We start from the raw sequence: 27880 nt of genomic DNA, 5'->3' as shown, positions 1-27880 counted from the left end.
AACACGGCGATACGTTTGAGGTGGACTAAATCAGATAAATCCGAAGCCAGAAATCATGATCGTTATTCCAAAGCCCCGGCATAACTGGAAATACACAGCTTGGCAACAATGGGTGGAGACGATACACTCCATAACGTTGCAATGTTTTTTGTAAACTGGTAGACAGTGACACAGTGTGTTCATTCGAAATAGGGCATACGATAAAACGCAAAGCACATGATTGACAGCTCACTGGCGCGATACTCACACCCCCAATAGTAGAAAGCACAATGTCACAACATAACAGAGAAAATTGTATGACATGTATATTATTCAACCAAATTACTGGTAAACATAGCAGAAGATTTAACTGGAATTGAACTTTTAGTCTAGTTTTATACATTTTTAAAAACGTACAGTGAAAAAAATAACTACACTAAGCATATTGGATTAATAGTTTTCTTCTCTATTAAACAAGCACCATGCATCTCTAAATGAGAAGAGATGTTTTATGCCGAATTTTGCTACTAGCTAGTTTCCATCTGCAGTCCTTGAGCAGATCACTGAACAATCACCAGACACTAAAAGCATTAATTTACATGCAAAACCATTACATCGTCTCTCTCACACTAACAATTATACAGACCAATCTACATAAACTGACAATTTGTTACAATTGAGAATTGGAACCACGTTCAAAATGAATGTGAAAATTAAATTATTGATGATGATAAATGATTGACACGCATAGGCATATGTTGTAAAACTATTAAAAGTAACTTGCAAAAATAACTTGAAAAATAGAAATATTACTCTTTCCGTTTTCTATATACATTTTACTGATGTGCGTGTTTTAAAGAAACCGATATAGCACCTGTAACAACGTATAGAGAATTGCCTTGGAACTCCCTAGTACCTTTCTATGAGTTCAGCACCATGGACAGAGCTTGCTAGGAAAAATCAGGAGAGCAGCAAAAGGGCCGGTTTCTAAAAGCACTAGAAGACACACGATCATGTATGTCTTCTTTAAAAACAATTGTTGCTTCACCAATGAACCATGAAATTTAGCAGCCCATTACAACAATGACATTCCAAAAGAAATATAAGTAAACAACATAACATGGCCATTGCTTACGTAGCAGAACTCAGCAACCATGAACTAAAAGACTGGTGTTTGTTGGAATTAACAAATAATTGTAGTAGCTGTTATTCGGTACAAATGTTGGGGGTGTTGCCTGGACACAAATGTATGGCTAAGTCCAATTAAACAGAGTCAGTAAAGGAGAAAAGTGACCCATTTGTGTGAAATTGAGCATACTAATGAGAAAGCATGGTTGATATTTAAAGAAGACACTTAACCAGCATGCATTGGGATCAGTGTGTACTCTATTGCACGTCTGTACAGGGTCTGATATATCGCGAGGTTTATTGCTGCAATTTCATATATGACTGTCTGCCTTCCAGTACTGACACATGTTAAAATGTAAAGCTACATAGGAATACCAGACAGGTACATGTTATTAAAAAAGATTGTGAACTATTGGCAATGAGATTATTTAAGGTGCTTTTTGGACTGCATTCCTGTGAATTGGTTTTAATTTACTTGTGCTTAGATGAGCAAACATTAAAAAAGCTTAACAGTGTAATACATCCTGGTATCTTTGCAACAAGCTGAACTCTGGCAAATATCAACAACAATTATGAACCCTGTTTCACACAGTAGATTATATTTAATATTTTTGGAATGGATTGCATCAAAGGAGGTAACTATAAAGTTACTGTGCGCATCTAATTGCAGATGGTTTTAATAGCAACTTAACTGAAAACCATTGAGAAAGTAAGTTGTGTAATAAGTACATGGAAAGCTATACAGTATGACAATTTTCAGCTCCATTAACAGCAAAATCGAGAAACGATAATCCAGTAAGAATGTCTGAATTTTCCTTGTGTGCAGGACCATGGATAGAGACACAACATAAAAGGGCAACAAGTCACATTTCTATCAACTGTCATTATTTTTTCTTGTTGTTGTTTTTTTTTGTTGTCTATAAATTAAATATGTGGACTGCAATGTAAAATAGGGTAGCTTCATGGTCACATGTGATTTGTAGCTGAAGTCAAATGAGTGTGGGAAAAAAACGTATATTCTGAAATTCCTACCTGTAAAGAATCGTAAGAATCACCAAACACTTCAGCAAAGTCTGATGGACTTTTCCTCAGAGTCTGGTCAGCAGGCAGAGTGTTGTCATTGTAAGATGAAACGAACTTAAAGTCACTGGTTCTAGAACCTGTTGTCAAGTAGGCGTCATAATTATAAGTGCTGCGTAAAGTTCCTGTGGGGTCAACATCTGCGTAGTTAGGAGGGAGATAAGCGCTGGGGATGGCAACTGCTCCATCAAACAACAGTCTGGGCTTTCTCCTGCGACAAAACCTCACACCAAGGATGATGATGATGAAGGTCAGAAAAAAGGTGGACACAGACACCAGCGCGATGATCAGATAAGAGGTCAGTTTGGAATTCTTCTCATCGTAAGAAATATCCTTCAGTTCTGGGACCTCAGCCAAGTTATCAGAAATAAGTAAATACATGGAACAGGTGGCAGAGAGAGAAGGCTGTCCGTTATCTTTCACTGACACAATAAGGTTCTGTTTCATGCTGTCAGATTCAGAAATGTCCCGCTGTGTCCTGATCTCTCCGCTGTGGACACCAATACTGAAAAGTCCCGGATCAGTGGATTTGACTATATGATAGGACAGCCAGGCGTTCTGTCCGGAGTCCGCGTCCACCGCTATCACTTTGGACACCAGAGATCCTCCGTGTGCAGCTTTGGGGACCAGCTCGGTCATGAAGGAGTTGCCCTCTGGGGCGGGGTACAGTATCTGAGGAGAGTTGTCATTCATATCCGATATGAACACACTGACGGTCACGTTGCTGCTCAGCGGAGGAGAACCGTTGTCTCTGGCCATCACGTGGACTTTAAAACTCCTGAACTGTTCATAATCAAATGACCTCACAGCGTGGATCACCCCCGTGTCTCCGTTAACAGATACATAGGAGGACACCGGGGCTCCGTTCACTTCACCAGCTAACAGAGAATAAATCACTGTACCGTTCTGTCTCCAGTCGGGGTCTCGAGCAGTAACGGAACATAAAGTGGAGCCAGGTTTGTTATTTTCACTCACATATGCGCTGTACGACTGTTCCTCAAACACAGGTGGGTTGTCGTTGATGTCTGCTACAGATAACTGAACAGTTTTGGAGGAAGACAGAGGTGGAGAGCCTTCGTCACTGGCCGTAATTGTAATGTTGTAATCAGACACTAGTTCACGGTCCAGTTGTCCTGTAGTCACCAGAGAATAGTAGTTTTTAATAGAGGGTACTAACTTAAAGGGGGCGCCTTGCTGAATGGAGCAGCGGACCTGTTTATTATTATCAGAGTCTCTGTCCTGCACGTTAATGATGCCCACCTCTGTGCCAGGTGACACATTCTCAGGTACGGGATTAATCAGGGATTTTATATGTATAGCTGGAGCGTTGTCATTAACATCAGTGATATCAATAATCAGTTTGGAATCAGAGGAGAGTCCATAACCATCTTTGGCAACGATTCGCATTTCATATTTAGAATTACTCTCGAAATCAAGAGGCCCTATGACTTTAATCTCTCCAGTTTTACTATTCAATGAGAAAACATTTTTAGCCTTTTCTGAAATGCGGCTAAACTCATAAGTCACTTCTCCATTGACTCCTTCATCTGCATCAGTGGCACTTACTGTGATAACAACAGTTTCAACAGCAGAGTTTTCAGGTAGACTGGCTTTATAAACCGCTTGGTCAAACACTGGGGCGTTATCATTAGCATCCAACACAGTCACGTGTATAATAGCTGTTCCTGATCTTTGTGGATTGCCACCATCAACAGCTGTTAGCACGAAATCTAAATCGTGTTCTTTTTCACGGTCGAGCTCTTTATCTAACACCAACTCTACATTCTTAGACCCATCAGTGTCCTCTCGAACGGCCAAAACAAAATGTTCATTTTTCTGTAAACTGTATTGTTTAACTGTATTTTGACCGATGTCAGCGTCATGTGCTTCACTGACACGATATCGAGCCCCCTTGTCCGCTGACTCTCTGATTTCCAGTTTAACGTTATCCTTTGGGAAAACAGGTGAATTGTCGTTTATGTCCTGCACGAGCAGTGAAATGCGGTGCAGCTCCAAAGGGTTTTCGAGGACTAACTCGAATTTAAGCAGACACGAAACCTTCTCTCCACAAAGCTCCTCTCTGTCAACCCTTTCCCTCATGACAAAATTCCCCGTTTTTACATCAATATCGCAGTAACCTCCATTTTCATCACTATCAATACGGGCTTTACGAGAGGAAAATGTCACTACGTTTAGTCCGAGATCCCTGGCGACATTTCCAACAATGGATCCGGGTCTCATCTCCTCCGGAACAGAATAGCTGAGGTCTGCAACGGTGATGTCGACTAAAATAACAAATCCACAGAGAAACCTCCAAAGCGATTGTCCTTTACGGTCCATTGTTTCTCCCTTGCTATGATACGAACACGCAAATCTTCATAAAGGCGCTGTTTAGATCAAAACCTTATCGTGATAGTTAGTATAGCCACCCCAACAACAATGGCAGATCTGGTTTTAATGCTGTTGGAGTGGGTGGAGAAATGAACCTCCTCATATTTGCAAGTGAGCAGCGACGCCGTGAGTTTATCTAGAATATTACAAATAAATAACTACTGGCCCAACATAGGATGCCGCAGTACTGTCATAATGTACTCAACACAGCAGTGTAATATTTCAATATCAACACACACATAGAGGGTTGTTGGGTTTTTTGCCAGGATGGTTTTGGTATATTTGTAACGGGTGTATGCAGAGTAAACACAGTTCAGCACCATGGACAGAGTCTGGCCAGTCAGGGGTAGACCCACAGATTTACTTAATTTAACATTTATGCTCTCAAAGTTACTGAATTGACAATTATTACTATGAAACCACAGTTTACTATATCGTGAAATTGCGTTCAAATACAACTTAATGTTTTTTTTTTCCAATTACTTCACGGTCAATATGTAATAACAGCCTAGAGTAAGCATCGTATTGTAGAATCAATGAAGTACTACATTTATGAGTGAAAAACTGCGGTTTTCGTTAAATGTCAATAGATGCGTGGTCTGGAGCTTAAATCCATTGCAGATTTTCTTCTATATTAATCCAATACCATGATTTCTCCCTAACTATAATCAAATGCAGCCAGTTCCTAAATCAACCCAGTCTCTAGCTCACAGCAGCATCGATCTGTTGGCTAAACACATATGTTATAACCAGTAAGCATTGTTATGAAAGCCACGTTAACTTACAATCTACACAAAAAATGAAGCCAGGACAAGTCAACACAATAGTAACATCAGCTACATCATTGACAGCAACCCAGGGCATTAACTAACTATACAATCATAGCGTTATTCGAGACCGAGGGGTCGCACGTAATGTTACATGTTAACCACATCTGACTAAACCAAAATTAGCCACTTTGAATTTTGCAATCAGTCATTATATATTAAAGTAGATTGTTGTCAGCTCACTTCATGCCTTTGCACGATGTTCCTGTCGATAAAAGCACAAACCAATTATCCATGTATTGATTGGGTAAAATATTCCAGTCAGCAAAAGGAGATTTATACTTCAGCAGTTCAGGTCAAGCTGCAGTTTTGCAGTATCCCCACGATTTGTCCGCATTATCATCGTAAATGTAACGTCACTATGACACGTTGCATCTTGTGTTTTATGCCTATGACTGTTATTGTTATTCACAGGACAAATTATGTCAAGAGGTCTTGGTTTAAATTACACTGAATTGTGTTTAAAACGTAGTGATTAAAAAGTTTAGGTTGCATTTAACTTTTCTTTCAATAGTGTTCGAATGACAACAAATCAACGTGTAGCAGGTCCTACTTTCAAATCGGAAGTCCTTTAACCTGTAAATGAACAACATCTTGGCGACGGAGTGCTTATTTTCTGCATTTCAATGGCATTAGCCTCAGCAATTTTTGGTGAATAAATACTATAATATTTGAAGGAGTGTACAACATGTGTCAAAGCAGATAAAACTAACATTAAACAAAGTAAGAACAAACTCACGAATCTTTATGTATACTGGGGGGAAATAGAATACAGGAAATTTGAAATGCGACACTATTGTAAGTTAACAATCAACACTAAAGAGTAATTATGCAAATGTGAGTGTCCTACCTCTGGAGACTCATCTGACGCACCAAACACATCTGCAAAGTCTGATGGACTTTTCCTCAGAGTCTGGTCAGCAGGCAGAGTGTTGTCATTGTAAGATGAAACGAACTTAAAGTCACTGGTTCTAGAACCTGTTGTCAAGTAGGCGTCATAATTATAAGTGCTGCGTAAAGTTCCTGTGGGGTCAACATCTGCGTAATTAGGAGGGAGATAAGCGCTGGGGATGGCAACTGCTCCATCAAACAACAGTCTGGGCTTTCTCCTGCGACAAAACCTCACACCCAGGATGATGATGATGAAGGTCAGAAAAAAGGTGGACACAGACACCAGCGCGATGATCAGATAAGAAGTCAGTTTGGAATTCTTCTCATCGTAAGAAATATCCTTCAGTTCTGGGACCTCAGCCAAGTTATCAGAAATAAGTAAATACATGGAACAGGTGGCAGAGAGAGAGGGCTGTCCGTTATCTTTCACTGACACAATAAGGTTCTGTTTCATGCTGTCAGATTCAGAAATGTCCCGCTGTGTCCTGATCTCTCCGCTGTGGACACCAATAGTGAAAAGTCCTGGATCAGTGGATTTCACTATATGATAGGACAGCCAGGCGTTCTGTCCGGAGTCCGCGTCCACCGCTATCACTTTGGACACCAGAGATCCTCCGTGTGCAGCTTTAGGGACCAGCTCGGTCATGAAGGAGTTGCCCTCAGCCGCGGGGTACAGTATCTGAGGAGAGTTGTCATTGACATCGGATATGAACACACTGACGGTCACGTTGCTGCTCAGCGGAGGAGAACCGTTGTCTCTGGCCATCACGTGGACTTTAAAACTCCTGAACTGTTCATAATCAAACGACCTCACAGCGTGGATCACCCCCGTGTCTCCGTTAACAGATACATAGGAGGACACCGGGGCTCCGTTCACCTCACCAGCTAACAGAGAATAAATCACTGTACCGTTTTGTCTCCAGTCGGGGTCTCGAGCAGTAACGGAACATAAAGTGGAGCCAGGTTTGTTATTTTCACTCACATATGCGCTGTACGACTGTTCCTCAAACACAGGTGGGTTGTCGTTGATGTCTGCTACAGATAACTGAACAGTTTTAGAGGAGGACAGAGGTGGAGAGCCTTCGTCAGTGGCAGTGATTGTAATGTTGTAATCGGACACTAGTTCACGGTCCAGTTGTCCTGTAGTCACCAGAGAATAGTAGTTTTTAATAGAGGGGACTAATTTAAAAGGGGCGCCTTGCTGAATGGAGCAACGGACCTGTCTGTTATTCTCAGAGTCTCTGTCCTGTACGTTTATGATGCCCACCTCTGTACCAGGTGACACATTTTCAGGTATTGGGTTGGACAGCGATTTCAGATATATCAATGGAGGATTGTCATTAACATCAGTGATGTCAATTATCACTTTAGAATCAGAGGAAAGTCCATAACCATCTTTGGCATCGACTCGCATTTCATATTTCGAATCACTCTCGAAATCAAGAGGCCCTATGACTTTAATCTCTCCAGTTTTACTGTTCAGTGAGAAAACATTTTTAGCCTTTTCTGAAATGCGGCTAAACTCATAAGTCACTTCTCCATTGACTCCTTCATCTGCATCACTGGCACTTACTGTGATAACAACAGTTTCAACAGCAGAGTTTTCAGGTAGACTGGCTTTATAAACCGCTTGGTCAAACACTGGGGCGTTATCATTAGCATCCAACACAGTCACGTGTATAATAGCTGTTCCTGATCTTTGTGGATTGCCACCATCAACAGCTGTTAGCACGAAATCTAAATCGTGTTCTTTTTCACGGTCGAGCTCTTTATCTAACACCAACTCTACATTCTTAGATCCATCAGTGTCCTCTCGAACAGACAAAACAAAATGTTCATTTTTCTGTAAACTGTATTGTTTAACTGTATTTTGACCGATGTCAGCGTCATGCGCTTCGTTGACACGATATCGAGCCCCCTTGTCCGCTGATTCTGTGATTTCAAGTTTAATCTTATCCTTTGGAAAAACAGGTGCATTGTCGTTTATATCCTGCACGAGCAGTGAAATGCGGTGCAGCTCCAAAGGGTTTTCTAGTACCAACTCGAATTTAAGCAAACACGAAACCTTCTCTCCACAAAGCTCCTCTCTGTCAACCCTTTCCCTCATGACAAAATTTCCCGTTTTTAGATCAATATCGCAGTAATGTTGGTACTTCTCTTCTGCATCAATACGGGCTTTGCGAGAGGACAATTTCACTACTTCTAGTCCGAGATCCCTGGCCATATTTCCAACAATGGATCCGGGTCTCATCTCCTCCGGAACAGAATAGCTGAGGTCTGCAACGGTGATGTCGACTAAAAGAATAAATCCATAGAGAAACCTCCAAAGCGATTGTCCTTTACGGTCCATTGTTTCCCCCGTACTAATAGGCCTATACGAACACGCAAATCTTCATAAAGGCGCTGTTTAAATCAAAACCTTATCGTGATAGTTAGTATAGCCACCCCAACAACAATGGAAGATCTGGTTTTAATGCAGTTGGAGTGGGTGGAGAAATGAACCTCCTCATATCTGCAAGTGAGCAGCGACGCCGTGAGTTGATTTAGAATATTACAAATAAATAACTACTGGTTCAACAGAGGAAGACGCAATACTGCCATGATGTACACAACACAGCAGTATAATATTTAAATATTAAGACACAAATAGAGGGGTTTTGTCATGGTGGTTTTTGTATATTTGTAACGGGTGTATGCAAAGTAAACACTGTTCAGCACCATGGACAGAGTTTGAACAGTGAGGGGTAGACCCACAGATTTACTTCATTCAACATTTCTGCACTCAAAGTTACTGCATTGACCATTAATTACTATGAAACTACAGTATACTATCTCATGAAATTGCGTTCACATATTACTAAATGGTTTTCCCAATTACTTCACGGTCAACATGTAATGACTGCCTACAGAGCAAGCAACGTGTTGTAGAATAAATGAAGCAATAGGTATGACTGAAAGCCTGACATTTCCGTTAAATGTCAATAAATACGTCGTGAGGTTAAATCCATTGCAGACTGTCTTGTTTATAAATCCAAAACCACATTATTTCCCTAACCATAGTTAAATGCTGCCAGTTACTAAATATAAACATAGCAAGGTATAATAGCGACTGCTAGGGGACATTGTATTACAAGTTCTGATGTTTGGGCAAAAAAACTACAATTCGTTGTCGGTGAACATTTCTGCAACTTGCCAGATACTTTAATTGAGAAAAAAATCGTTATGGGGAAAGCAAATGTGACAAGACATCCATGTACACACACTGTTGCAAAGTAGTATCATACAAACAATTTCTAGGAGGCATGGTTGCAAAAAAAACTCATTATCACCCAACATCACAAGTAATAAAGGAAGTATACCAACATTATAAAACAGAGGAAAAAAACTTCTTTCCATTTTAAAGAAAATATGCCATTTATCAGGCGCTACAAAACGCTTTTATCTCAGTATGGTCGAAAAACAATTAGTTGTGTTGTTGTTTTTATTGTTTTTCTTTGTTTGGGTTTTTTGTGATGAGTCAAGGGATTTAAAATAAAATAAATCGATTGGATTACGGTATTCAAAGGCAAATATGTTATCAAGGCTATGTTTGAAGGCCACATCTGTAAAAAAAAAAAAAAAAAAAAAAAACATTTTTTCATGAACGAGGCTGATATTTAAAACTTAATTTTTAACTTAATTATTCACAAAAGCAGCAATATTCAACATAATTATTCGAAATCTGTAAGGATAATCACAGTTTTGTCACTTGATCGTATTAGATTCCGATGTTATATGTGAAGAAATACTGTAAAATCATACTAAGTCCGTGGACTAAATGTGTCCTACCAGAAAAAGTTGAACTGATAGCCATTATATTATATTATAGAACAAAGTCATGACAAATCTCTCATGTTTACTGAAACACTTAGATGACTGGCGACTTGAAATGTGATACATTTATACGATACTGAATAAACTGAAGTGTCCTACCTCTGGAGACTCATCTGACGCACCAAATACTTCAGCAAAGTCTGATGGACTTTTCCTCAGAGTCTGGTCAGCAGGCAGAGTGTTGTCATTGTAAGACGAAACGAACTTAAAGTCACTGGTTCTAGAACCTGTTGTCAAGTAGGCGTCATAATTATAAGTGCTGCGTAAAGTTCCTGTGGGGTCAACATCTGCGTAATTAGGAGGGAGATAAGCGCTGGGGATGGCAACTGCTCCATCAAACAACAGTCTGGGCTTTCTCCTGCGACAAAACCTCACACCCAGGATGATGATGATGAAGGTCAGAAAAAAGGTGGACACAGACACCAGCGCGATGATCAGATAAGAAGTCAGTTTGGAATTCTTCTCATCGTAAGAAATATCCTTCAGTTCTGGGACCTCAGCCAAGTTATCAGAAATAAGTAAATACATGGAACAGGTGGCAGAGAGAGAGGGCTGTCCGTTATCTTTCACTGACACAATAAGGTTCTGTTTCATGTTGTCAGATTCAGAAATGTCCCGCTGTGTCCTGATCTCTCCGCTGTGGATACCAATACTAAAAAGTCCCGGATCAGTGGATTTGACTATATGATAGGACAGCCAGGCGTTCTGTCCGGAGTCCGCGTCCACCGCTATCACTTTGGACACCAGAGAGCCTCCGTGTGCAGCTTTAGGGACCAGCTCGGTCATGAAGGAGTTGCCCTCAGCGGCGGGGTACAGTATCTGAGGAGAATTATCATTCACATCCGATATGAATACACTGACGGTCACGTTGCTGCTCAGCGGAGGAGAACCGTTGTCTCTGGCCATCACGTGGACTTTAAAACTCCTGAACTGTTCATAATCAAACGACCTCACAGCGTGGATCACCCCCGTGTCTCCGTTAACAGATACATAGGAGGACACCGGGGCCCCGTTCACCTCACCAGCTAACAGAGAGTAAATCACTGTACCGTTTTGTCTCCAGTCGGGGTCTCGAGCAGTAACAGAACATAAAGTGGAGCCAGGTTTGTTATTTTCACTCACATATGCGCTGTACGACTGTTCCTCAAACACAGGTGGGTTGTCGTTGATGTCTGCTACAGATAACTGAACAGTTTTAGAGGAAGACAGAGGTGGAGAGCCCTCGTCAGTGGCAGTTATTGTAATGTTGTAATCAGACACTAGTTCACGGTCCAGTTGTCCTGTAGTCACCAGAGAATAGTAGTTTTTAATAGAGGGTACTAACTTAAAAGGGGCGCCTTGCTGAATGGAGCAGCGGACCTGTTTATTATTCTCAGAGTCTCTGTCCTGCACATTAATGATGCCCACCTCTGTGCCAGGTGACACATTCTCAGGTACGGGGTTAATCAGGGATTTTATATGTATAGCTGGAGCGTTGTCATTAACATCAGTGATATCAATAATCAGTTTGGAATCAGAGGAGAGTCCATAACCATCTTTGGCAACGATTCGCATTTCATATTTAGAATTACTCTCGAAATCAAGAGGCCCTACAACTTTTATCTCTCCAGTTTTACTGTTCAGTGAGAAAACATTTTTAGCCTTTTCTGAAATGCGGCTAAACTCATAAGTCACTTCTCCATTGACTCCTTCATCTGCATCAGTGGCACTTACTGTGATAACAACAGTTTCAACAGCAGAGTTTTCAGGTAGACTGGCTTTATAAACCGCTTGGTCAAACACTGGGGCGTTATCATTAGCATCCAACACAGTCACGTGTATAATAGCTGTTCCTGATCTTTGTGGATTGCCACCATCAACAGCTGTTAGCACGAAATCTAAATCGTGTTCTTTTTCACGGTCGAGCTCTTTATCTAACACCAACTCTACATTCTTAGACCCATCAGTGTCCTCTCGAACGGCCAAAACAAAATGTTCATTTTTCTGTAAACTGTATTGTTTAACTGTATTTTGACCGATGTCAGCGTCATGTGCTTCACTGACACGATATCGAGCACCTTTGACCGCTGATTCTCTGATTTCAAGTTTAACGTTATCCTTTGGGAAAACAGGTGAATTGTCGTTTATATCCTGCACGAGCAGTGAAATGCGGTGCAGCTCCAAATGGTTTTCTAGTACCAACTCGAATTTGAGCATGCACGAAACCTTCTCTCCACAAAGCTCCTCTCTGTCAATCATTTCCCTCATTACAAGATTCCCCGTTTTTAGATCAATATCGCAGTAACCTCCATTTTCATCACTATCAATACGGGCTTTGCGAGAGGACAATTTCACTACTTCTAATCCGAGATCCCTGGCGACATTTCCAACAATGGATCCGGCTCTCATCTCCTCCGGAACAGAATAGCTGAGGTCTGCAACGGTGATGTCGACTAAAAGAATAAATCCATAGAGAAACCTCCAAAGCGACTGTCCTTCACGGCCCATTGTTTCTCCCGTACTAATATACGAACACGCAAATCTTCATAAAGGCGCTGTTTAAATCAAAACCTTATCGTGATAGTTAGTATAGCCACCCCAACAACAATGGCAGATCTGGTTTTAATGCTGCTGGAGTGGGTGGAGAAATGAACCTCCCCATATCTGCAAGTAAGCAGCGACGCCGTGAGTTTATTTAGAATATTACAAATAAATTACTACTGGCCCAACATAGGATGCCGCAGTACTGGCATGATATACTCAACACGGCAGTGTAATATTTCAATATCAACACACAAATAGAGGGTTTTTTGCCAGGATAATTTTGGTATGTTTGTAACGGGTGAATGCAGAGAAAACACCGTTCAGCACCATGGATAGAGACTGAACGGTGAGAAGTGGACCCACAGATTTACTTCATTTAACGTTTCTGCTTTCAAAATGATTGCACTGACTATTAATGACCTTAAAACTACAGTACACTATCTCATGAAATTGCGTTAATATATTATTAAAGAGTTTTTCCAATTACTTTACGGTAAAAATGTAATGGCTTCCTGGATCACATTCAGAAGCAACGTGTTGTAGAATCAATGAAGTACTTCATTTATGAGTGAAAGACTGTGGTTTCCGTTAAATGTCAATAGATACGTCGCGTCTTGAGCATTAATCCATTGCAGATTTTATTCTGTATTAATCCAATACTATATTATTTCATTAACCGTAATCAAATGCTGCCAGTTAATAAACATGACTACAACAAGGTAGAATAATGCTATAGCGACTACGAGCAGCTATTGTATTGCAATATGTTATATTACGTTGTCACTGAAAATTCTATTCGTATCTTCTGTATCAATATTTCTGAGACTTGCCGGATATTTTAATTAAAAATACTCCTCATTATGTTGCTACCAACCGTAGGCTAATTATGTTCCCCAATACCCGTATTCCTGTTGTAACTTAGTACCATACAAGTATAATTTCTAGGAGCCGTGGTTGCATAAAAAACAATTCTTATTAACATCCTAATAAGGGAGGTATTACAACACTAATAAACAAAGGACGGCACAAGCTTGTTTCCGTTCTAAATCAAATATGTCACCTAGCAAATACTAGGTATCTCAATATGTAATCAAGAACTAATGAGCTGGTTTGTTTTCCTTTTTTTCCTATAACCTATAAATCCTTCAGTAGATTCTAAATAAAAACAAATAGCTTGGAATATGAAATTCAAAAGGTATATGTGATATCAAAGCAATGTCTGAAGGCCACATCTGTAGAAAATAAACACATTTTTCATTAGCTAAGCTGATAGATAGGCTAATACTTACCATTTTAGTTCTTCAAAATAATCAGCATTATTTAGCTACTAAACTCGCTTGAAATCTGTTAAAGAAACACAACACATCTTATTTACCACTTGATCGCGTCTATCCAGTTTGTGATTAGAACAAACTACATATATTACTCAACACTTTCTTTATGAGTCAAACAAAACTACAAAAAGTTTGTAAACAAAGTAGCTATAGTTAGCTAACTTTAAGTCACCAAGTAACAAACCAGTTAAGTTCTTCCGTAAGTCAAAGTTATTGCTGATCACAACAGCAACAATCTGTTGGCTAAACACATAGGCTATGTTATAACCAGCAAACAGTGTTTTAATGTTAGCCACGCTAACTTAGAATTAAAAGGTCACGTGAAGTAGCATTATAACAAAGTTATACTGTCCTAACATTTGACCGCTAATCAGCTGTCATACAAGTGTAAAGTAAACATGGCCTATGAAATGTTAACGGCAACATATCCACTCCTAAATCCAATTTCATAATATCTCAAGACATATCCAGCAAGCTAGCTACATTACCATCTACACAATAATAAGCCGGGACAAGTCAACACAATAGGAACATCAGCTACATCATTGACAGCAACACGGGACATTAACTAACCACACAATAAGGCAACATACAGTTATTCGAAACCGAGGGGTCGCATATATTGTTACATGTTAACCCAAAATTAGCCACCTTGAATATTGCAATCAGTCATCATATATTAACGTAGTTTGTAGTCAGCTCACTTACATACATTTACACGATTTTCCTCTCGGTAAAAGCACACACGTTATTAATATATTGATCGGGTAAAATATTCCAGTAAGCAAAAGTAGATTTGTACTTCAGCAGTTCAGGACAAGCTTACAGTTTTGAAAACTTTCTACTATTTGTCCGCATTATCATCGTAAATTTAACGTCACTATGACACGCTGTATCTTATGTTTTATGTCTGTGACTGTTATGTTGTTCACAGGACAAATTATGTCAAGAGAACTTTGAACTACGCTGAATTTTGCTTAAAAACGAGATATCTGGGGTAGGTACATTTAACTGTATTTTCAATAGTGTAGTGAATGACAACAAATCAACGTGTAATAGTTCTTAGTTACAAATCACAGGGAGGACACTGATATGTAAACAATCTTTTCACCTGTGAATGAACAACATCATGGCGACGGGGTGTTTATTTTCTGCATTTCAATGGCATTGGCTTCAGCAATTTTTGGTGAATAAATACTATAACAGTTCAAGGAGTGTGAAAGCAGATAAAACTAACATTAGACCAACTACAATATAGAACAAACTCATAAGCTTTTCATGTTTTTGTATACTGAAAAAATAGAAAATAGAATAAAGGCAATTTGAAATACGACACTAGGCTATTGGAAGTTCACAATCAACATTAAATGGTATTAATGAAATGTGAGTGTCCTACCTCTGGAGACTCATCTGAGGCACCAAACACCTCAGCAAAGTCTGATGGACTTTTCCTCAGAGTCTGGTCAGCAGGCAGAGTGTTGTCATTGTAAGATGAAACGAACTTAAAGTCACTGGTTCTAGAACCTGTTGTCAAGTAGGCGTCATAATTATAAGTGCTGCGTAAAGTTCCTGTGGGGTCAACATCTGCGTAATTAGGAGGGAGATAAGCGCTGGGGATGGCAACTGCTCCATCAAACAACAGTCTGGGCTTTCTCCTGCGACAAAACCTCACACCCAGGATGATGATGATGAAGGTCAGAAAAAAGGTGGACACAGACACCAGCGCGATGATCAGATAAGAGGTCAGTTTGGAATTCTTCTCATCGTAAGAAATATCCTTCAGTTCTGGGACCTCAGCCAAGTTATCAGAAATAAGTAAATACATGGAACAGGTGGCAGAGAGAGAGGGCTGTCCGTTATCTTTCACTGAAACAATAAGGTTCTGTTTCATGCTATCAGATTCAGAAATGTCCCGCTGTGTCCTGATCTCTCCGCTGTGAATGCCAATAGTGAAAAGTCCTGGATCAGTGGATTTGACTATATGATAGGACAGCCAGGCGTTCTGTCCGGAGTCCGCGTCCACCGCTATCACTTTGGACACCAGAGATCCTCCGTGTGCAGCTTTGGGGACCAGCTCGGTCATGAAGGAGTTACCCTCAGCGGCGGGGTACAGTATCTGAGGGGAGTTGTCATTCAAATCCGAAATAAACACATTGACGGTCACGTTGCTGCTCAGCGGAGGAGAACCGTTGTCTCTGGCCATCAAGTGGACTTTAAAACTCCTGAACTGTTCATAATCAAACGACCTCACAGCGTGGATCACCCCCGTGTCTCCGTTAACAGATACATAGGAGGACACCGGGGCTCCGTTCACCTCACTAGCTAACAGTGAATAAATCACTGTACCGTTTTGTCTCCAGTCGGGGTCTCGAGCAGTAACGAAACATAAAGTGGAGCCAGGTTTGTTATTTTCACTCACATATGCGCTGTACGACTGTTCCTCAAACACAGGTGGGTTGTCGTTGATGTCTGCTACAGATAACTGAACAGTTTTAGAGGAGGACAGAGGTGGAGAGCCCTCGTCAGTGGCTGTGATTGTAATGTTGTAATCAGACACTAGTTCACGGTCCAGTTGACTTGTAGTCACCAGAGAATAATAGTTTTTAATAGAAGGGACTAACTTAAAAGGAGCGCCTTGCTGAATTGAGCAGCGGACCTGACCGTTATTCTCAGAGTCTCTGTCCTGCACGTTAATGATGCCCACCTCTGTACCAGGTGACACATTCTCAGGTATGGAGTTAGACAGTGATTTCAGATATATCACTGGAGCATTGTCATTTACATCAGTAACATCTATTATAACTTTGGCGTATGAGGTTAGCCCTAAACCATCTTTAGCTTTGACTCTCACCTCAAAAGAACTACTGTCTTCAAAATCAATCACACCAGTCACTGTAATTTCTCCAGTTTTCGGATCAATAGAAAATAAATTCACATCATCGTTTGAAACATGACCGAAGTGAAACGTAACATCTCCATTCACTCCTTCATCTGCGTCAGTGGCACTAACACGAATCACTGTGGTATCTGGAGGAGAGTTTTCTGGCAGACTAGCTTTATAAACGGCCTGGCTAAACACTGGGGCGTTATCATTAGCATCCAGCACAGTGACATGTATGACTACTGTACCTGATCTCTGAGGAGATCCACCATCTAAAGCAGTGAGAAGCAAATTCATCTCTTTTTGTTTCTCTCGATCAAGTTTATTCTCCAAAACAAGCTCAACCTTATTACTATCAACAGCAAGAATAAAATTGTCGTTCTGCTGTAAGTTGTACCTTTGAACAGCATTTGGACCTATATCTGCGTCATGGGCCTCCTCGATTGAGAAGCGGTTACCCTTTTCAGCTGACTCGCTTATTTCCATTTCAATCAACTCGTCGTTGAATGTCGGTGAGTTGTCATTTACATCCTGAATATGAAGTGTTACACGATGAAGCTCCAAAGGATTTTCTAACACCAGATCAACCTTTACAACACACGATGGTTTCTTACTACAAAGGCTCTCTCTGTCAATTCTTTCCGATGTGATCAAATCTCCGGTATTCAGATTAATGGCACAGTACTGTTTACGAGTCCCCTCAAAATCAACACGGGCCTTTCGTGAAGATAAAGTCCTCAAATCGAGACCGAGATCTTTGGCTATATTCCCAATAACAGATTCGCGTTTCATCTCTTCTGGGATGGAATAGCTCAGGTCTCCATAAACAAAGTGCAGCGTTATGAAGAAGGAAACAAAGCAAAAGCTCGTACGAAGCACTGGAAATCCTTTGTCTCCCATCCTGTCGGAAAATGCTTCCTCGATTTGTATAATTTACTGCCCAGTGCGAAACACTTAATATATCCAAAATGAATCAAGATGTCAACACTCCACAGCAGTGTAAACCATGAAATATAATCAAGGGTTTGACCGATAGACCAGAAAACATACAACTGTGTCTCGTGCAGCAGTAGTGGGTGGAGTGGCGTGTGTATATTTACTGTCAGCCAACAGCGACGCCGTGAGTCTCTTTTTATTTTCACACTGATAAATAAATAAGCATTTTCCACTGAGTCTATAACCACACCAAGACAATATTTTCCGACGTTGACATAAAATATCTACACCAAGTTTAAAAAGGCAGCATCCCAACGGATGAGGCTTGTAGAAAAGTAACATCAACTGAATGAATACAACCCTTTCAGCAGTTTACTAATGCCATAATATCCGCCTTAAACTTAATTATTCAAAGTAATTAAATTATTTTGAGTTCTGGGCTAGATTAGATAGAGAACTATGACTGTAGCACAAAAGAGACAAATGTTTTCGCACTCTGGACACGTACAGCATCTCTGAACAAATAACCTTATTGTCACTCGGCAGAAAATTGTATGTATGTAATTGTTCTAATATTTTTTGAAGTAGGTCATGCCCACTATATCCCAACACTAAAACCTACTGCTTTGCATTATTACTGTTATTATTGTCAGTGTTGCCATTATCACTAGTGAGCAAATCTTTATAGTTCATTAACATTATTAAAACACAACTGAAAGAAGATGAAAGCATATGATATTTTTAAGTGCACTTGTGCCTGAGAAGTGTTTCAGCACCACGGACAGATACCATCAGACATTGAGGCGATGCTACACAAAGAGTTTACATAGCTCTACTGAATACCGGCAGGGTAACACTTTACTCGAAGGTATCGTCATAAGAGTGACATGACTGTGTCATAACTGTTACATGACACAGTCATGATCGTGTCATAAACATTATGTCAATGTCATAAACGTTTATGACTGTTGTCATTAAGTGTCATTCGGTTTTTAACATGACAAGTTGACATTGTTTGGGTTATCTTGATTATGACAACTTGACATTAATCAAAGTGACATGACCAGAAGTTGTTTTTGTCATGATAACTTGACATTAAATTTGTTTGGGATGTCCTTATTATGACAACTTGACTCCTCCATGATATCTTAATGACAAATTGACAAATCAAAATGCTACCACTTTACTTAAAGTTCAAATAATATCTTCATTACACTGTCATAAAGGAGACATGAGAGTCAGTTTATCCTTCATTATATGTTAATGGCAAATCAAAAATATCCACTTTACTTGAGGTCAAAGAATTTCTTAATTAAACTGTCATTAATTAAACTGTCACAACGGTGTCATGACAGTCAGTTGTGGGTATCATGTCCGTATCCTGTCAAACATCTAAGACCAAGTGCTAGAATTTGTCTGTAACCTTGCACATCTAATTTTAATAATCATTATGTCAACTTGCCATAAACATAAAAATAGGTGCATATTTTGTTAATGTCAAGAAGTCATGACAAAGATATTTTCTGTTAATGTCACTTTGATTAATGTCAAAGTGATTTGATCAAGACAAACCAAACAATGTCAAACCAATGACACTTAATGACAATAGTCATAAACATTTATGACATTGACATAATGTTTATGACACGTTCATGACTGTGTCATGTAACCGTTATGACAGTGTCACTCTTATGACGATACCTTTAAGTAAAGTGTTACCAGGGGGGTGTAAAAGTGTAATAAGTTTTGCACTTCGACTCATCTAATTACACTTTATCCTGCTGATAAGTGACAAAAATAGAGCTAACAGGAGATCAATGTTTTGAGGGGCAGCAGTAATGTTTAAATCTTATTAGAAGCCTTTGCTTTTCTGAAAACCTTACTTTCTTTATAAAAAAAATGTCTTACAACGATGAAACATTTCATGAGACCCGAGGTCCCCTTAAAAACAGCCGATTTGCATAATTTCACTGTCACATTTACTTGCAGTTCACCAAACAGACTAACGTATTAGTCCATTTTAAACACTCTACAACAGACACTAAAATACATAGAAATAATGAACAATTATATGTCACAAGTAAAAGTAAATGTTGATCATTATAAAAATTGACACCGGAAGTAATCCAGTCTGCAAAAAAATGGACAGCGTGTTTTTACAAGAAGAAATAAAGAAAATACACATTTAACAAACAAAGGTGAAATGGTAAATTCAATGGCCGTGAAGATAAAAAATTAATACTTCAACATTTGCTAACATGCTCAACAAATAAAACAGTGACAACGGAAATTAAAATGCATTTTCATACACGTTTCACATGAACAACTATGAACCACTTTTCTATTTACTTACAATACATAACTACTGGAGCCAGACAGCCATTGTACAACTCAACAAACACGCAAGAAATGATATCTATTAGGGGTGTTTTCAACGATTCCTACCTCTACAGATGCCTCCAAATCTTCAAAGGAATCAACAAAGTCTGATGGACTTTTCCTCAGAGTCTGGTCAGCAGGCAGAGTGTTGTCATTGTAAGACGAAACGAACTTAAAGTCACTGGTTCTAGAACCTGTTGTCAAGTAGGCGTCATAATTATAAGTGCTGCGTAAAGTTCCTGTGGGGTCAACATCTGCGTAATTAGGAGGGAGATAAGCGCTGGGGATGGCAACTGCTCCATCAAACAACAGTCTGGGCTTTCTCCTGCGACAAAACCTCACACCCAGGATGATGATGATGAAGGTCAGAAAAAAGGTGGACACAGACACCAGTGCGATGATCAGATAAGAGGTCAGTTTGGAATTCTTCTCATCGTAAGAAATATCCTTCAGTTCTGGGACCTCAGCCAAGTTATCAGAAATAAGTAAATACATGGAACAGGTGGCAGAGAGAGAGGGCTGTCCGTTATCTTTCACTGACACAATAAGGTTCTGTTTCATGTTGTCAGATTCAGAAATGTCCCTCTGTGTCCTGATCTCTCCGCTGTGGACACCAATGGTGAAAAGTCCCGGATCAGTGGATTTGACTATATGATAGGACAGCCAGGCGTTCTGTCCGGAGTCCGCGTCCACCGCTATCACTTTGGACACCAGAGAGCCTCCGTGTGCAGCTTTGGGGATCAGCTCGGTCATGAAGGAGTTACCCTCAGCGGCGGGGTACAATATCTGAGGGGAATTGTCATTCACGTCTGATATGAACAAACTCACGGTCACGTTACTGCTCAGCGGAGGAGAACCGTTGTCTCTGGCCATCACGTGGACTTTAAAACTCCTGAACTGTTCATAATCAAACGACCTCACTGCGTGGATCACCCCCGTGTCTCCGTTAACAGATACATAGGAGGACACCGGGGCTCCGTTCACCTCACCAGGTAACAGAGAATAAATCACTGTACCGTTTTGTCTCCAGTCGGGGTCTCGAGCAGTAACGGAACATAAAGTGGAGCCAGGTTTGTTATTTTCACTCACATATGCGCTGTACGACTGTCCCTCAAACACAGGTGGGTTGTCGTTGATGTCTGCTACAGATAACTGAACAGTTTTAGAGGAGGACAGAGGTGGAGAGCCTTCGTCAGTGGCTTTGATTGTAATGTTGTAATCAGACACTAGTTCACGGTCCAGTTGTCCTGTAGTCACCAGAGAATAATAGTTTTTAATAGAAGGGACTAACTTAAAAGGGGCGCCTTGCTGAATGAAGCAGCGGACCTGTCCACTATTCTCAGAGTCTCTGTCCTGCACATTAATGATGCCCACCTCTGTACCAGGTGACACATTCTCAGGTATGGGGTTATTAAGAGAGTTCAAATATATTTCAGGTGAGTTGTCATTAACATCAGAAACTTGAATTATCACTCTAGACTCTGAAGTAAGGCCATATCCATCTTTGGCATCAACGCGCATCTCATATGTTGACTCCTCCTCGAAATCCAAAGGCCCTATTACTTTAATTTCTCCTGAAGTGTGATTTAAAGCAAAAGCTCTTCTGCCTGATTCTGAAATACGGCTTAATTCATAAGTCACCTCACCATTTAGACCCTCATCTGCGTCAGTTGCTGCCACTAAAACAACTATTGTATCTAGAGGAGAGTTTTCAGGCAGAGTGGTTTCATACACGGCCTGGCTGAACACAGGAGCGTTATCATTAGCATCCAGGACTGTCACATGCACAGTTGCAGTACCAGTTCTTTGAGGGCTGCCTCCATCTAGTGCAGTGAGCAGTAATCTCAATTCCTTCTGCTCCTCGCGGTCTAACTCCATTTCCAAAACTAGCTCTGCAAATTTACCTCCATCTGATTTTGACTGAATATTCAGCACTAAATATTTGTTGGTTTGTAATGCATAGCTTTGAACTGAGTTTTGCCCAATATCAATATCGTGCGCCTCCAAAACACGAAAACGAGATCCTTTATCAGCGAATTCGTTTATTTCTATCTTGATTTCATCTTTAGTAAAAACAGGAGGATTATCATTGATATCACGTATTTGAAGCGAAATGCGGTGCAATTCTAGGGGTGCCTCTAAGATCAAGTCAAATTTCAGGACACAAGACGTCTTTTCACCGCAAAGCGCTTCTCTGTCAATTCTTTCAGCTACAATCAAATCTCCAGTGTTAAGATTTATGTCACAGTACCGTTTACGTTTCGGCTCGCTGTCAATGCGGGCCTTCCGAGCAGATAATTTCCCCACGTTCAGCCCAAGGTCCTTTGCTATATTTCCTATGACAAATCCCTGTTTCGTTTCCTCGGGGAAAGAATAGCTTAAGTCTCCGTTAACGACAAGAATCAACCGAAGAAAGAAAGCAAAGCTGTAGAGCAGGCCCACCGCAGAATATCTGTTATGTGCCATCATGAGACAAAAATAGAAAGAAAGTCAGCAACGTGGAATGGTGTCTATTATTCCGGTACACAAATCTGACCCGATATCAGTTACATTTGCAAACAGCGTATATGAAGCGAATAGTTGAACAAAGCACCTCCAGAAGTGCAATATGGCAAGGAGAAGATGCAGCAATACAGTAACAAAGCACGAGCAAGGGGTGGAGGCTTTTTCTTCTGCTGGTGAACAGCGACACGGTGAGTTCAATTTAATCTGTGCATGTGAAAGATCCACACTAAATGTAAACAACATAACTAACTGTCTTGTTCATTTCATCATAATTCGGGCGTAAACACGAAAAGGGAGCAGGTAAAAAATAAATTAATTAATAATACCACGTTTCGTATTAAATTTAGAAAGAAAAAACAAAAGCAAGCCAACCTGCAAATCAACCGTCTTTAGGCTGCCCCTAAACCTTCTTTTTCTTTGGCTGCAGATGCAAAATATTATTTTATGAAAATTCAGCTCCAGGTAAAAATATCATACTTCCTGGCTATGGTACCACTGATGTGCAGAAAAAAGAAAGTGAATGCACACAAGGTTTGGGGAGGTGAATAGAGGGAGTATGTTAGAGTTGAGTAGGAACTGTAAAAATGATAAAGCTCCACACTGAATGCTTAAATTGACAAATCACATACAAAGTCTATGTAAACACAAGACAACCATGCATGTTCTTAGACAATATAAACATATACCAGGGAGCCATAGAGGAAAACAGTAGCCTCAATTAATTGTGCTGTTATAGAATATATTTATAAACTTAGGGATCTATTATGATCATGCATACTTTAATGAACTCCCATGTTGTACAGGCAAAACATCCACATGGGCAGGAAACATTGATGCACTCAAACGCTTTTTTGGAATGAATGCCTGGACAAGAGAGGGGAGTTACCTGAAATCAGTCACAAAACACTATTGCACTGCATTTAATTCCCATACCTGAATATATCCATAGCAATGGCATATTTAAAACAAGGACAAAGAAGCAGGTCTTAATGGACAAAGGAGTCTTTACAGTTCTATTTTGTAAAATTTGAAAGGGGGATCATGAATGTGGATCACATCTTATAATGGACCAATGAGTGTTGTCCCTGGCCTCTGATGTTAGCTTGTGGGAGAGCTGAGTATTACCCTTTACACTGAGGAAAATACATTTGGGGAGAGGCATGTAGATTGGGTGGATTTTTTTACATTCATTGCTGGCTTGCTCATTATTGATATACACTGGTGGAATCAGTCTCAGTCTCTCTTACTCTGTCTGTCTGTCTGTCTGTCTGTCTGTCTGTCTGTCTGTCTGTCTGTCTGTCTGTCTCTCTCTCTCAGTTTCTCTACTAGTCTATAGTTTGCACTTCTGATTTGATTGAGTTTTGTAACTGTTATTTTTGTACATATATGTCTCATGAAATTACTGCTCGCAGCATTTCAATCACTTGCATACTAGGCACTATTATTATTTTAGGTTACATTCTGGTAAATCAATCTATGATGAAAGTCAAGTGGTTATTCTTCATTTGTGTTACCTTCCTTTAAGGCTGTAGAAAACTGCTGTATCACAGCAAGAGTTCATTGTAACAAAGCAAGCACAAAACACATCCAGGGCCACTATACCTGTGTCTATAGCTGAAACCATGGCTCTTTATCACCATACAATTAATGTATATGCTCGAGGTTGGTAGTGTGGCTAAAAAATAGATTGGACAGTTTTACCCAAAGATTTTTGATCAAAATATAATTTCAAACTAACCAGCCTTTCATGATTGCTATTGTATTTTCACAAACTAATACCAGAATTTTTAGCATTCATCATTCAGACTTTTAAACATTTTTCAAGACAAAAATAAACCACAGGAGGACACTCTTGCTTGTAGAAGAAACAATGAAACAGTGGATTCTTGAAGCAGTAATCAAGTGTTATGTGGGTGCATATCACACCAGAACTATCAGATCATCTTTCCAAATTAAATTCAAAAACATGTACTGTAAATGTTGACATTGAAAACATGAAAGGATCAATATCATGGTCAATCATAATCAGTTCAAAACGAAAACAACATGTTTAAGTACTACATGTATCTCTCTTGCCAGAATGTTTCCTCGACACCAAAACAGCGAGAGGTAAAACCTCACAACCTGCCAACTATGAAACACAAAACAGAGCTTATTATTCAATAGGCCCACATGTCAGTTACATGAATGTTTTCATTTATTTTATTTTATTTTTTAAATATGTACAGAATTTAACATCTGCAAAGGAAGGCATACTATCATTGTATGTGACTTTAAATTGTTTCCCTATATTACATTATCGATATGATTATTATTATTATTATTATTGTGCAGAAGGATACTAGTATTGACACACCACTACATCCAAGTGTACAACTACTCTACTCTCTAATATTTAAATGTATTTGTTTTTTAAGTGTCTGATCTCCTAAAGCTGAGATAATTAAAGGCATTAAAACAAAGAATATTTCAGATATTTTACATTTAAAAGAACAGCTAAGTCTACAATGAATAACCAAAGGAATTTCGCTGCATCTGTGATCACACAGGGAAATAGCAGGGGGCAAAAACGAGTGAAACAAATTTTAATTGAATCTTAAGTAAATTAGAAAGTTCCTACCTCTGGAAATGCATCGGATTCTCCAAACACATCTGCAAAGTCTGATGGACTTTTCCTCAGAGTCTGGTCAGCAGGCAGAGTGTTGTCATTGTAAGATGAAACGAACTTAAAGTCACTGGTTCTAGAACCTGTTGTCAAGTAGGCGTCATAATTATAAGTGCTGCGTAAAGTTCCTGTGGGGTCAACATCTGCGTAATTAGGAGGGAGATAAGCGCTGGGGATGGCAACTGCTCCATCAAACAACAGTCTGGGCTTTCTCCTGCGACAAAACCTCACACCAAGGATGATGATGATGAAGGTCAGAAAAAAGGTGGACACAGACACCAGCGCGATGATCAGATAAGAGGTCAGTTTGGAATTCTTCTCATCGTAAGAAATATCCTTCAGTTCTGGGACCTCAGCCAAGTTATCAGAAATAAGTAAATACATGGAACAGGTGGCAGAGAGAGAGGGCTGTCCGTTATCTTTCACTGACACAATAAGGTTCTGTTTCATGCTGTCAGATTCAGAAATGTCCCGCTGTGTCCTGATCTCTCCGCTGTGGACACCAATAGTGAAAAGTCCCGGATCAGTGGATTTCACTATATGATAGGACAGCCAGGCGTTCTGTCCGGAGTCCGCGTCCACCGCTATCACTTTGGACACTAGAGAGCCTCCGTGTGCAGCTTTGGGGACCAGCTCGGTCATGAAGGAGTTGCCCTCTGGGGCGGGGTACAGTATCTGAGGAGAGTTGTCATTCATATCCGATATGAACACACTGACGGTCACGTTGCTGCTCAGCGGAGGAGAACCGTTGTCTCTGGCCATCACGTGGACTTTAAAACTCCTGAACTGTTCATAATCAAACGACCTCACAGCGTGGATCACCCCCGTGTCTCCGTTAACAGACACATGGGAGGACACCGGGGCTCCGTTCACCTCACCAGCTAACAGAGAATAAATCACTGTACCGTTTTGTCTCCAGTCGGGGTCTCGAGCGGTAACGGAACATAAAGTGGAGCCAGGTTTGTTATTTTCAGTCACATATGCGCTGTACGACTGTTCCTCAAACACAGGTGGGTTGTCGTTGATGTCTGCTACAGATAACTGAACAGTTTTAGAAGAGGACAGAGGTGGAGAGCCCTCGTCAGTGGCTGTGATTGTAATGTTGTAATCAGACACTAGTTCACGGTCCAGTTGTCCTGTAGTCACCAGAGAATAATAGTTTTTAATAGAAGGCACTAACTTAAAAGGGGCTCCTTGCTGAATGGAGCAGCGGACCTGTCTGTTATTCTCAGAGTCTCTGTCCTGCACATTAATGATTCCCACCTCTGTACCAGGTGACACATTCTCAGGTATGGGGTTAGACAGTGATTTCAGATAAATCACTGGAGCATTGTCATTTACATCAGTAACGTCTATTATAACTTTGGCGTATGAGGTTAGCCCTAAACCATCTTTAGCTTGTACTCTCATCTCAAAAGAACTACTGTCTTCAAAGTCAATCACACCGGTTATACTAATTTCGCCTGTTTTCGGATCAATAGAAAACAAATTAACATCCTCGTCAGATATATGGCCAAGCTGATATGTCACATCTCCATAGACTCCTTCATCTGCGTCAGTGGCACTGACACGAATCACTGTGGTATCTGGAGGAGAGTTTTCAGGCAGACTAGCTTTATAAACGGCCTGGCTAAACACTGGGGCGTTATCATTAGCATCCAGCACAGTGACGTGTATGACTACTGTACCTGATCTCTGAGGAGATCCACCATCTAAAGCAGTGAGAATCAAAGTAATCTCTTTGTGTTTCTCTCGATCAAGTGTTTTCTCTAGTACAAGTTCAACCTTATTAGTGTCAACAGCGAGAATAAAGTTATCGTTCTGCTGTAGGTTGTACCTTTGAACAGCATTTTGACCTATATCTGTGTCATGGGCCTCCTCGATTGAGAAACTATTACCCTTGACTGCTGATTCGCTTATTTCCATTTCAATCAAATTTTCTCGAAATTTTGGTGAGTTGTCATTTACATCTTGTATGTGAAGAGTAATACGATGAAGCTCCAAAGGATTTTCTAACACCAGATCAACCTTTACAACACACGATGGTTTCTTACTACAAAGGCTTTCTCTGTCAATTCTTTCCGATGTGATCAAATCTCCGGTATTAAGATTCATGGCACAGTACCTTTTACGAGACCCCTCAAAATCAACACGGGCCTTTCTTGAAGTTAAAGTCCTTAAATCGAGACCGAGATCTTTGGCTATATTTCCAATAACAGAGTCGCGTTTCATCTCTTCTGGGATAGAATAACTTAGATCTCCATGAACGATGTGCAGCATTACGAAGAAGGAAACAAAGCATACTAGCGCACGAAACACTGAAAATCCTTTGTCTCCCATCATGAGATAATGCGCCTCTTCAGCTTGTACAATTTACTGTGCAGTGCCAAGCATTAAATAAATCCAAAAAGAGGCAATGAATCAACACTCCACACCAATACATACGATGAATTATAACCAGTGGTTCAACCGATTCTCGAGAAAAACT

At 40.2% G+C, this 27880-nt stretch overlaps 6 protein-coding genes across 6 annotated transcripts; all 6 read right to left on the bottom strand.

The window, feature by feature from the left end:
* Positions 1 to 62: 62 nt before the first annotated feature.
* On the bottom strand, positions 63 to 4527 carry LOC128362764 (protocadherin beta-15-like). Its single transcript, XM_053323615.1, has 2 exons — positions 2140 to 4527; positions 63 to 155 (listed from the first exon to the last, which is right to left on the bottom strand). Exons 1-2 carry the CDS (start codon positions 4525 to 4527, stop codon positions 63 to 65), a joined length of 2481 nt encoding a protein of 826 aa, XP_053179590.1.
* Positions 4528 to 6198: 1671 nt separating this feature from the next.
* LOC128362763 (protocadherin beta-15-like) lies at positions 6199 to 8646 on the bottom strand. The gene has a single exon (XM_053323614.1). It carries the CDS (start codon positions 8644 to 8646, stop codon positions 6199 to 6201), a length of 2448 nt encoding a protein of 815 aa, XP_053179589.1.
* Positions 8647 to 10235: 1589 nt separating this feature from the next.
* On the bottom strand, positions 10236 to 12656 carry LOC128362762 (protocadherin beta-15-like). Its single transcript, XM_053323613.1, has one exon. It carries the CDS (start codon positions 12654 to 12656, stop codon positions 10236 to 10238), a length of 2421 nt encoding a protein of 806 aa, XP_053179588.1.
* A 2733-nt stretch (positions 12657 to 15389) lies between these two features.
* LOC128362761 (protocadherin gamma-A4-like) lies at positions 15390 to 17807 on the bottom strand. The gene has a single exon (XM_053323611.1). It carries the CDS (start codon positions 17805 to 17807, stop codon positions 15390 to 15392), a length of 2418 nt encoding a protein of 805 aa, XP_053179586.1.
* A 2427-nt stretch (positions 17808 to 20234) lies between these two features.
* Positions 20235 to 22688, bottom strand: LOC128362760 (protocadherin beta-15-like). The gene has a single exon (XM_053323610.1). The coding sequence runs from the start codon at positions 22686 to 22688 to the stop codon at positions 20235 to 20237; it is 2454 nt and encodes an 817-aa protein (XP_053179585.1).
* Positions 22689 to 25332: 2644 nt separating this feature from the next.
* On the bottom strand, positions 25333 to 27735 carry LOC128362759 (protocadherin gamma-A12-like). Its single transcript, XM_053323609.1, has one exon. The coding sequence runs from the start codon at positions 27733 to 27735 to the stop codon at positions 25333 to 25335; it is 2403 nt and encodes an 800-aa protein (XP_053179584.1).
* Between the last annotated feature and the right edge of the window lie 145 nt (positions 27736 to 27880).

Source organism: Scomber japonicus, chromosome 8 (assembly GCF_027409825.1).
Source record: "Scomber japonicus isolate fScoJap1 chromosome 8, fScoJap1.pri, whole genome shotgun sequence".
NCBI lineage: Eukaryota > Metazoa > Chordata > Actinopteri > Scombriformes > Scombridae > Scomber > Scomber japonicus.
Note: the sequence above shows the minus strand (reverse complement) of the source record. Positions and strands in the feature narration are given on the sequence as shown.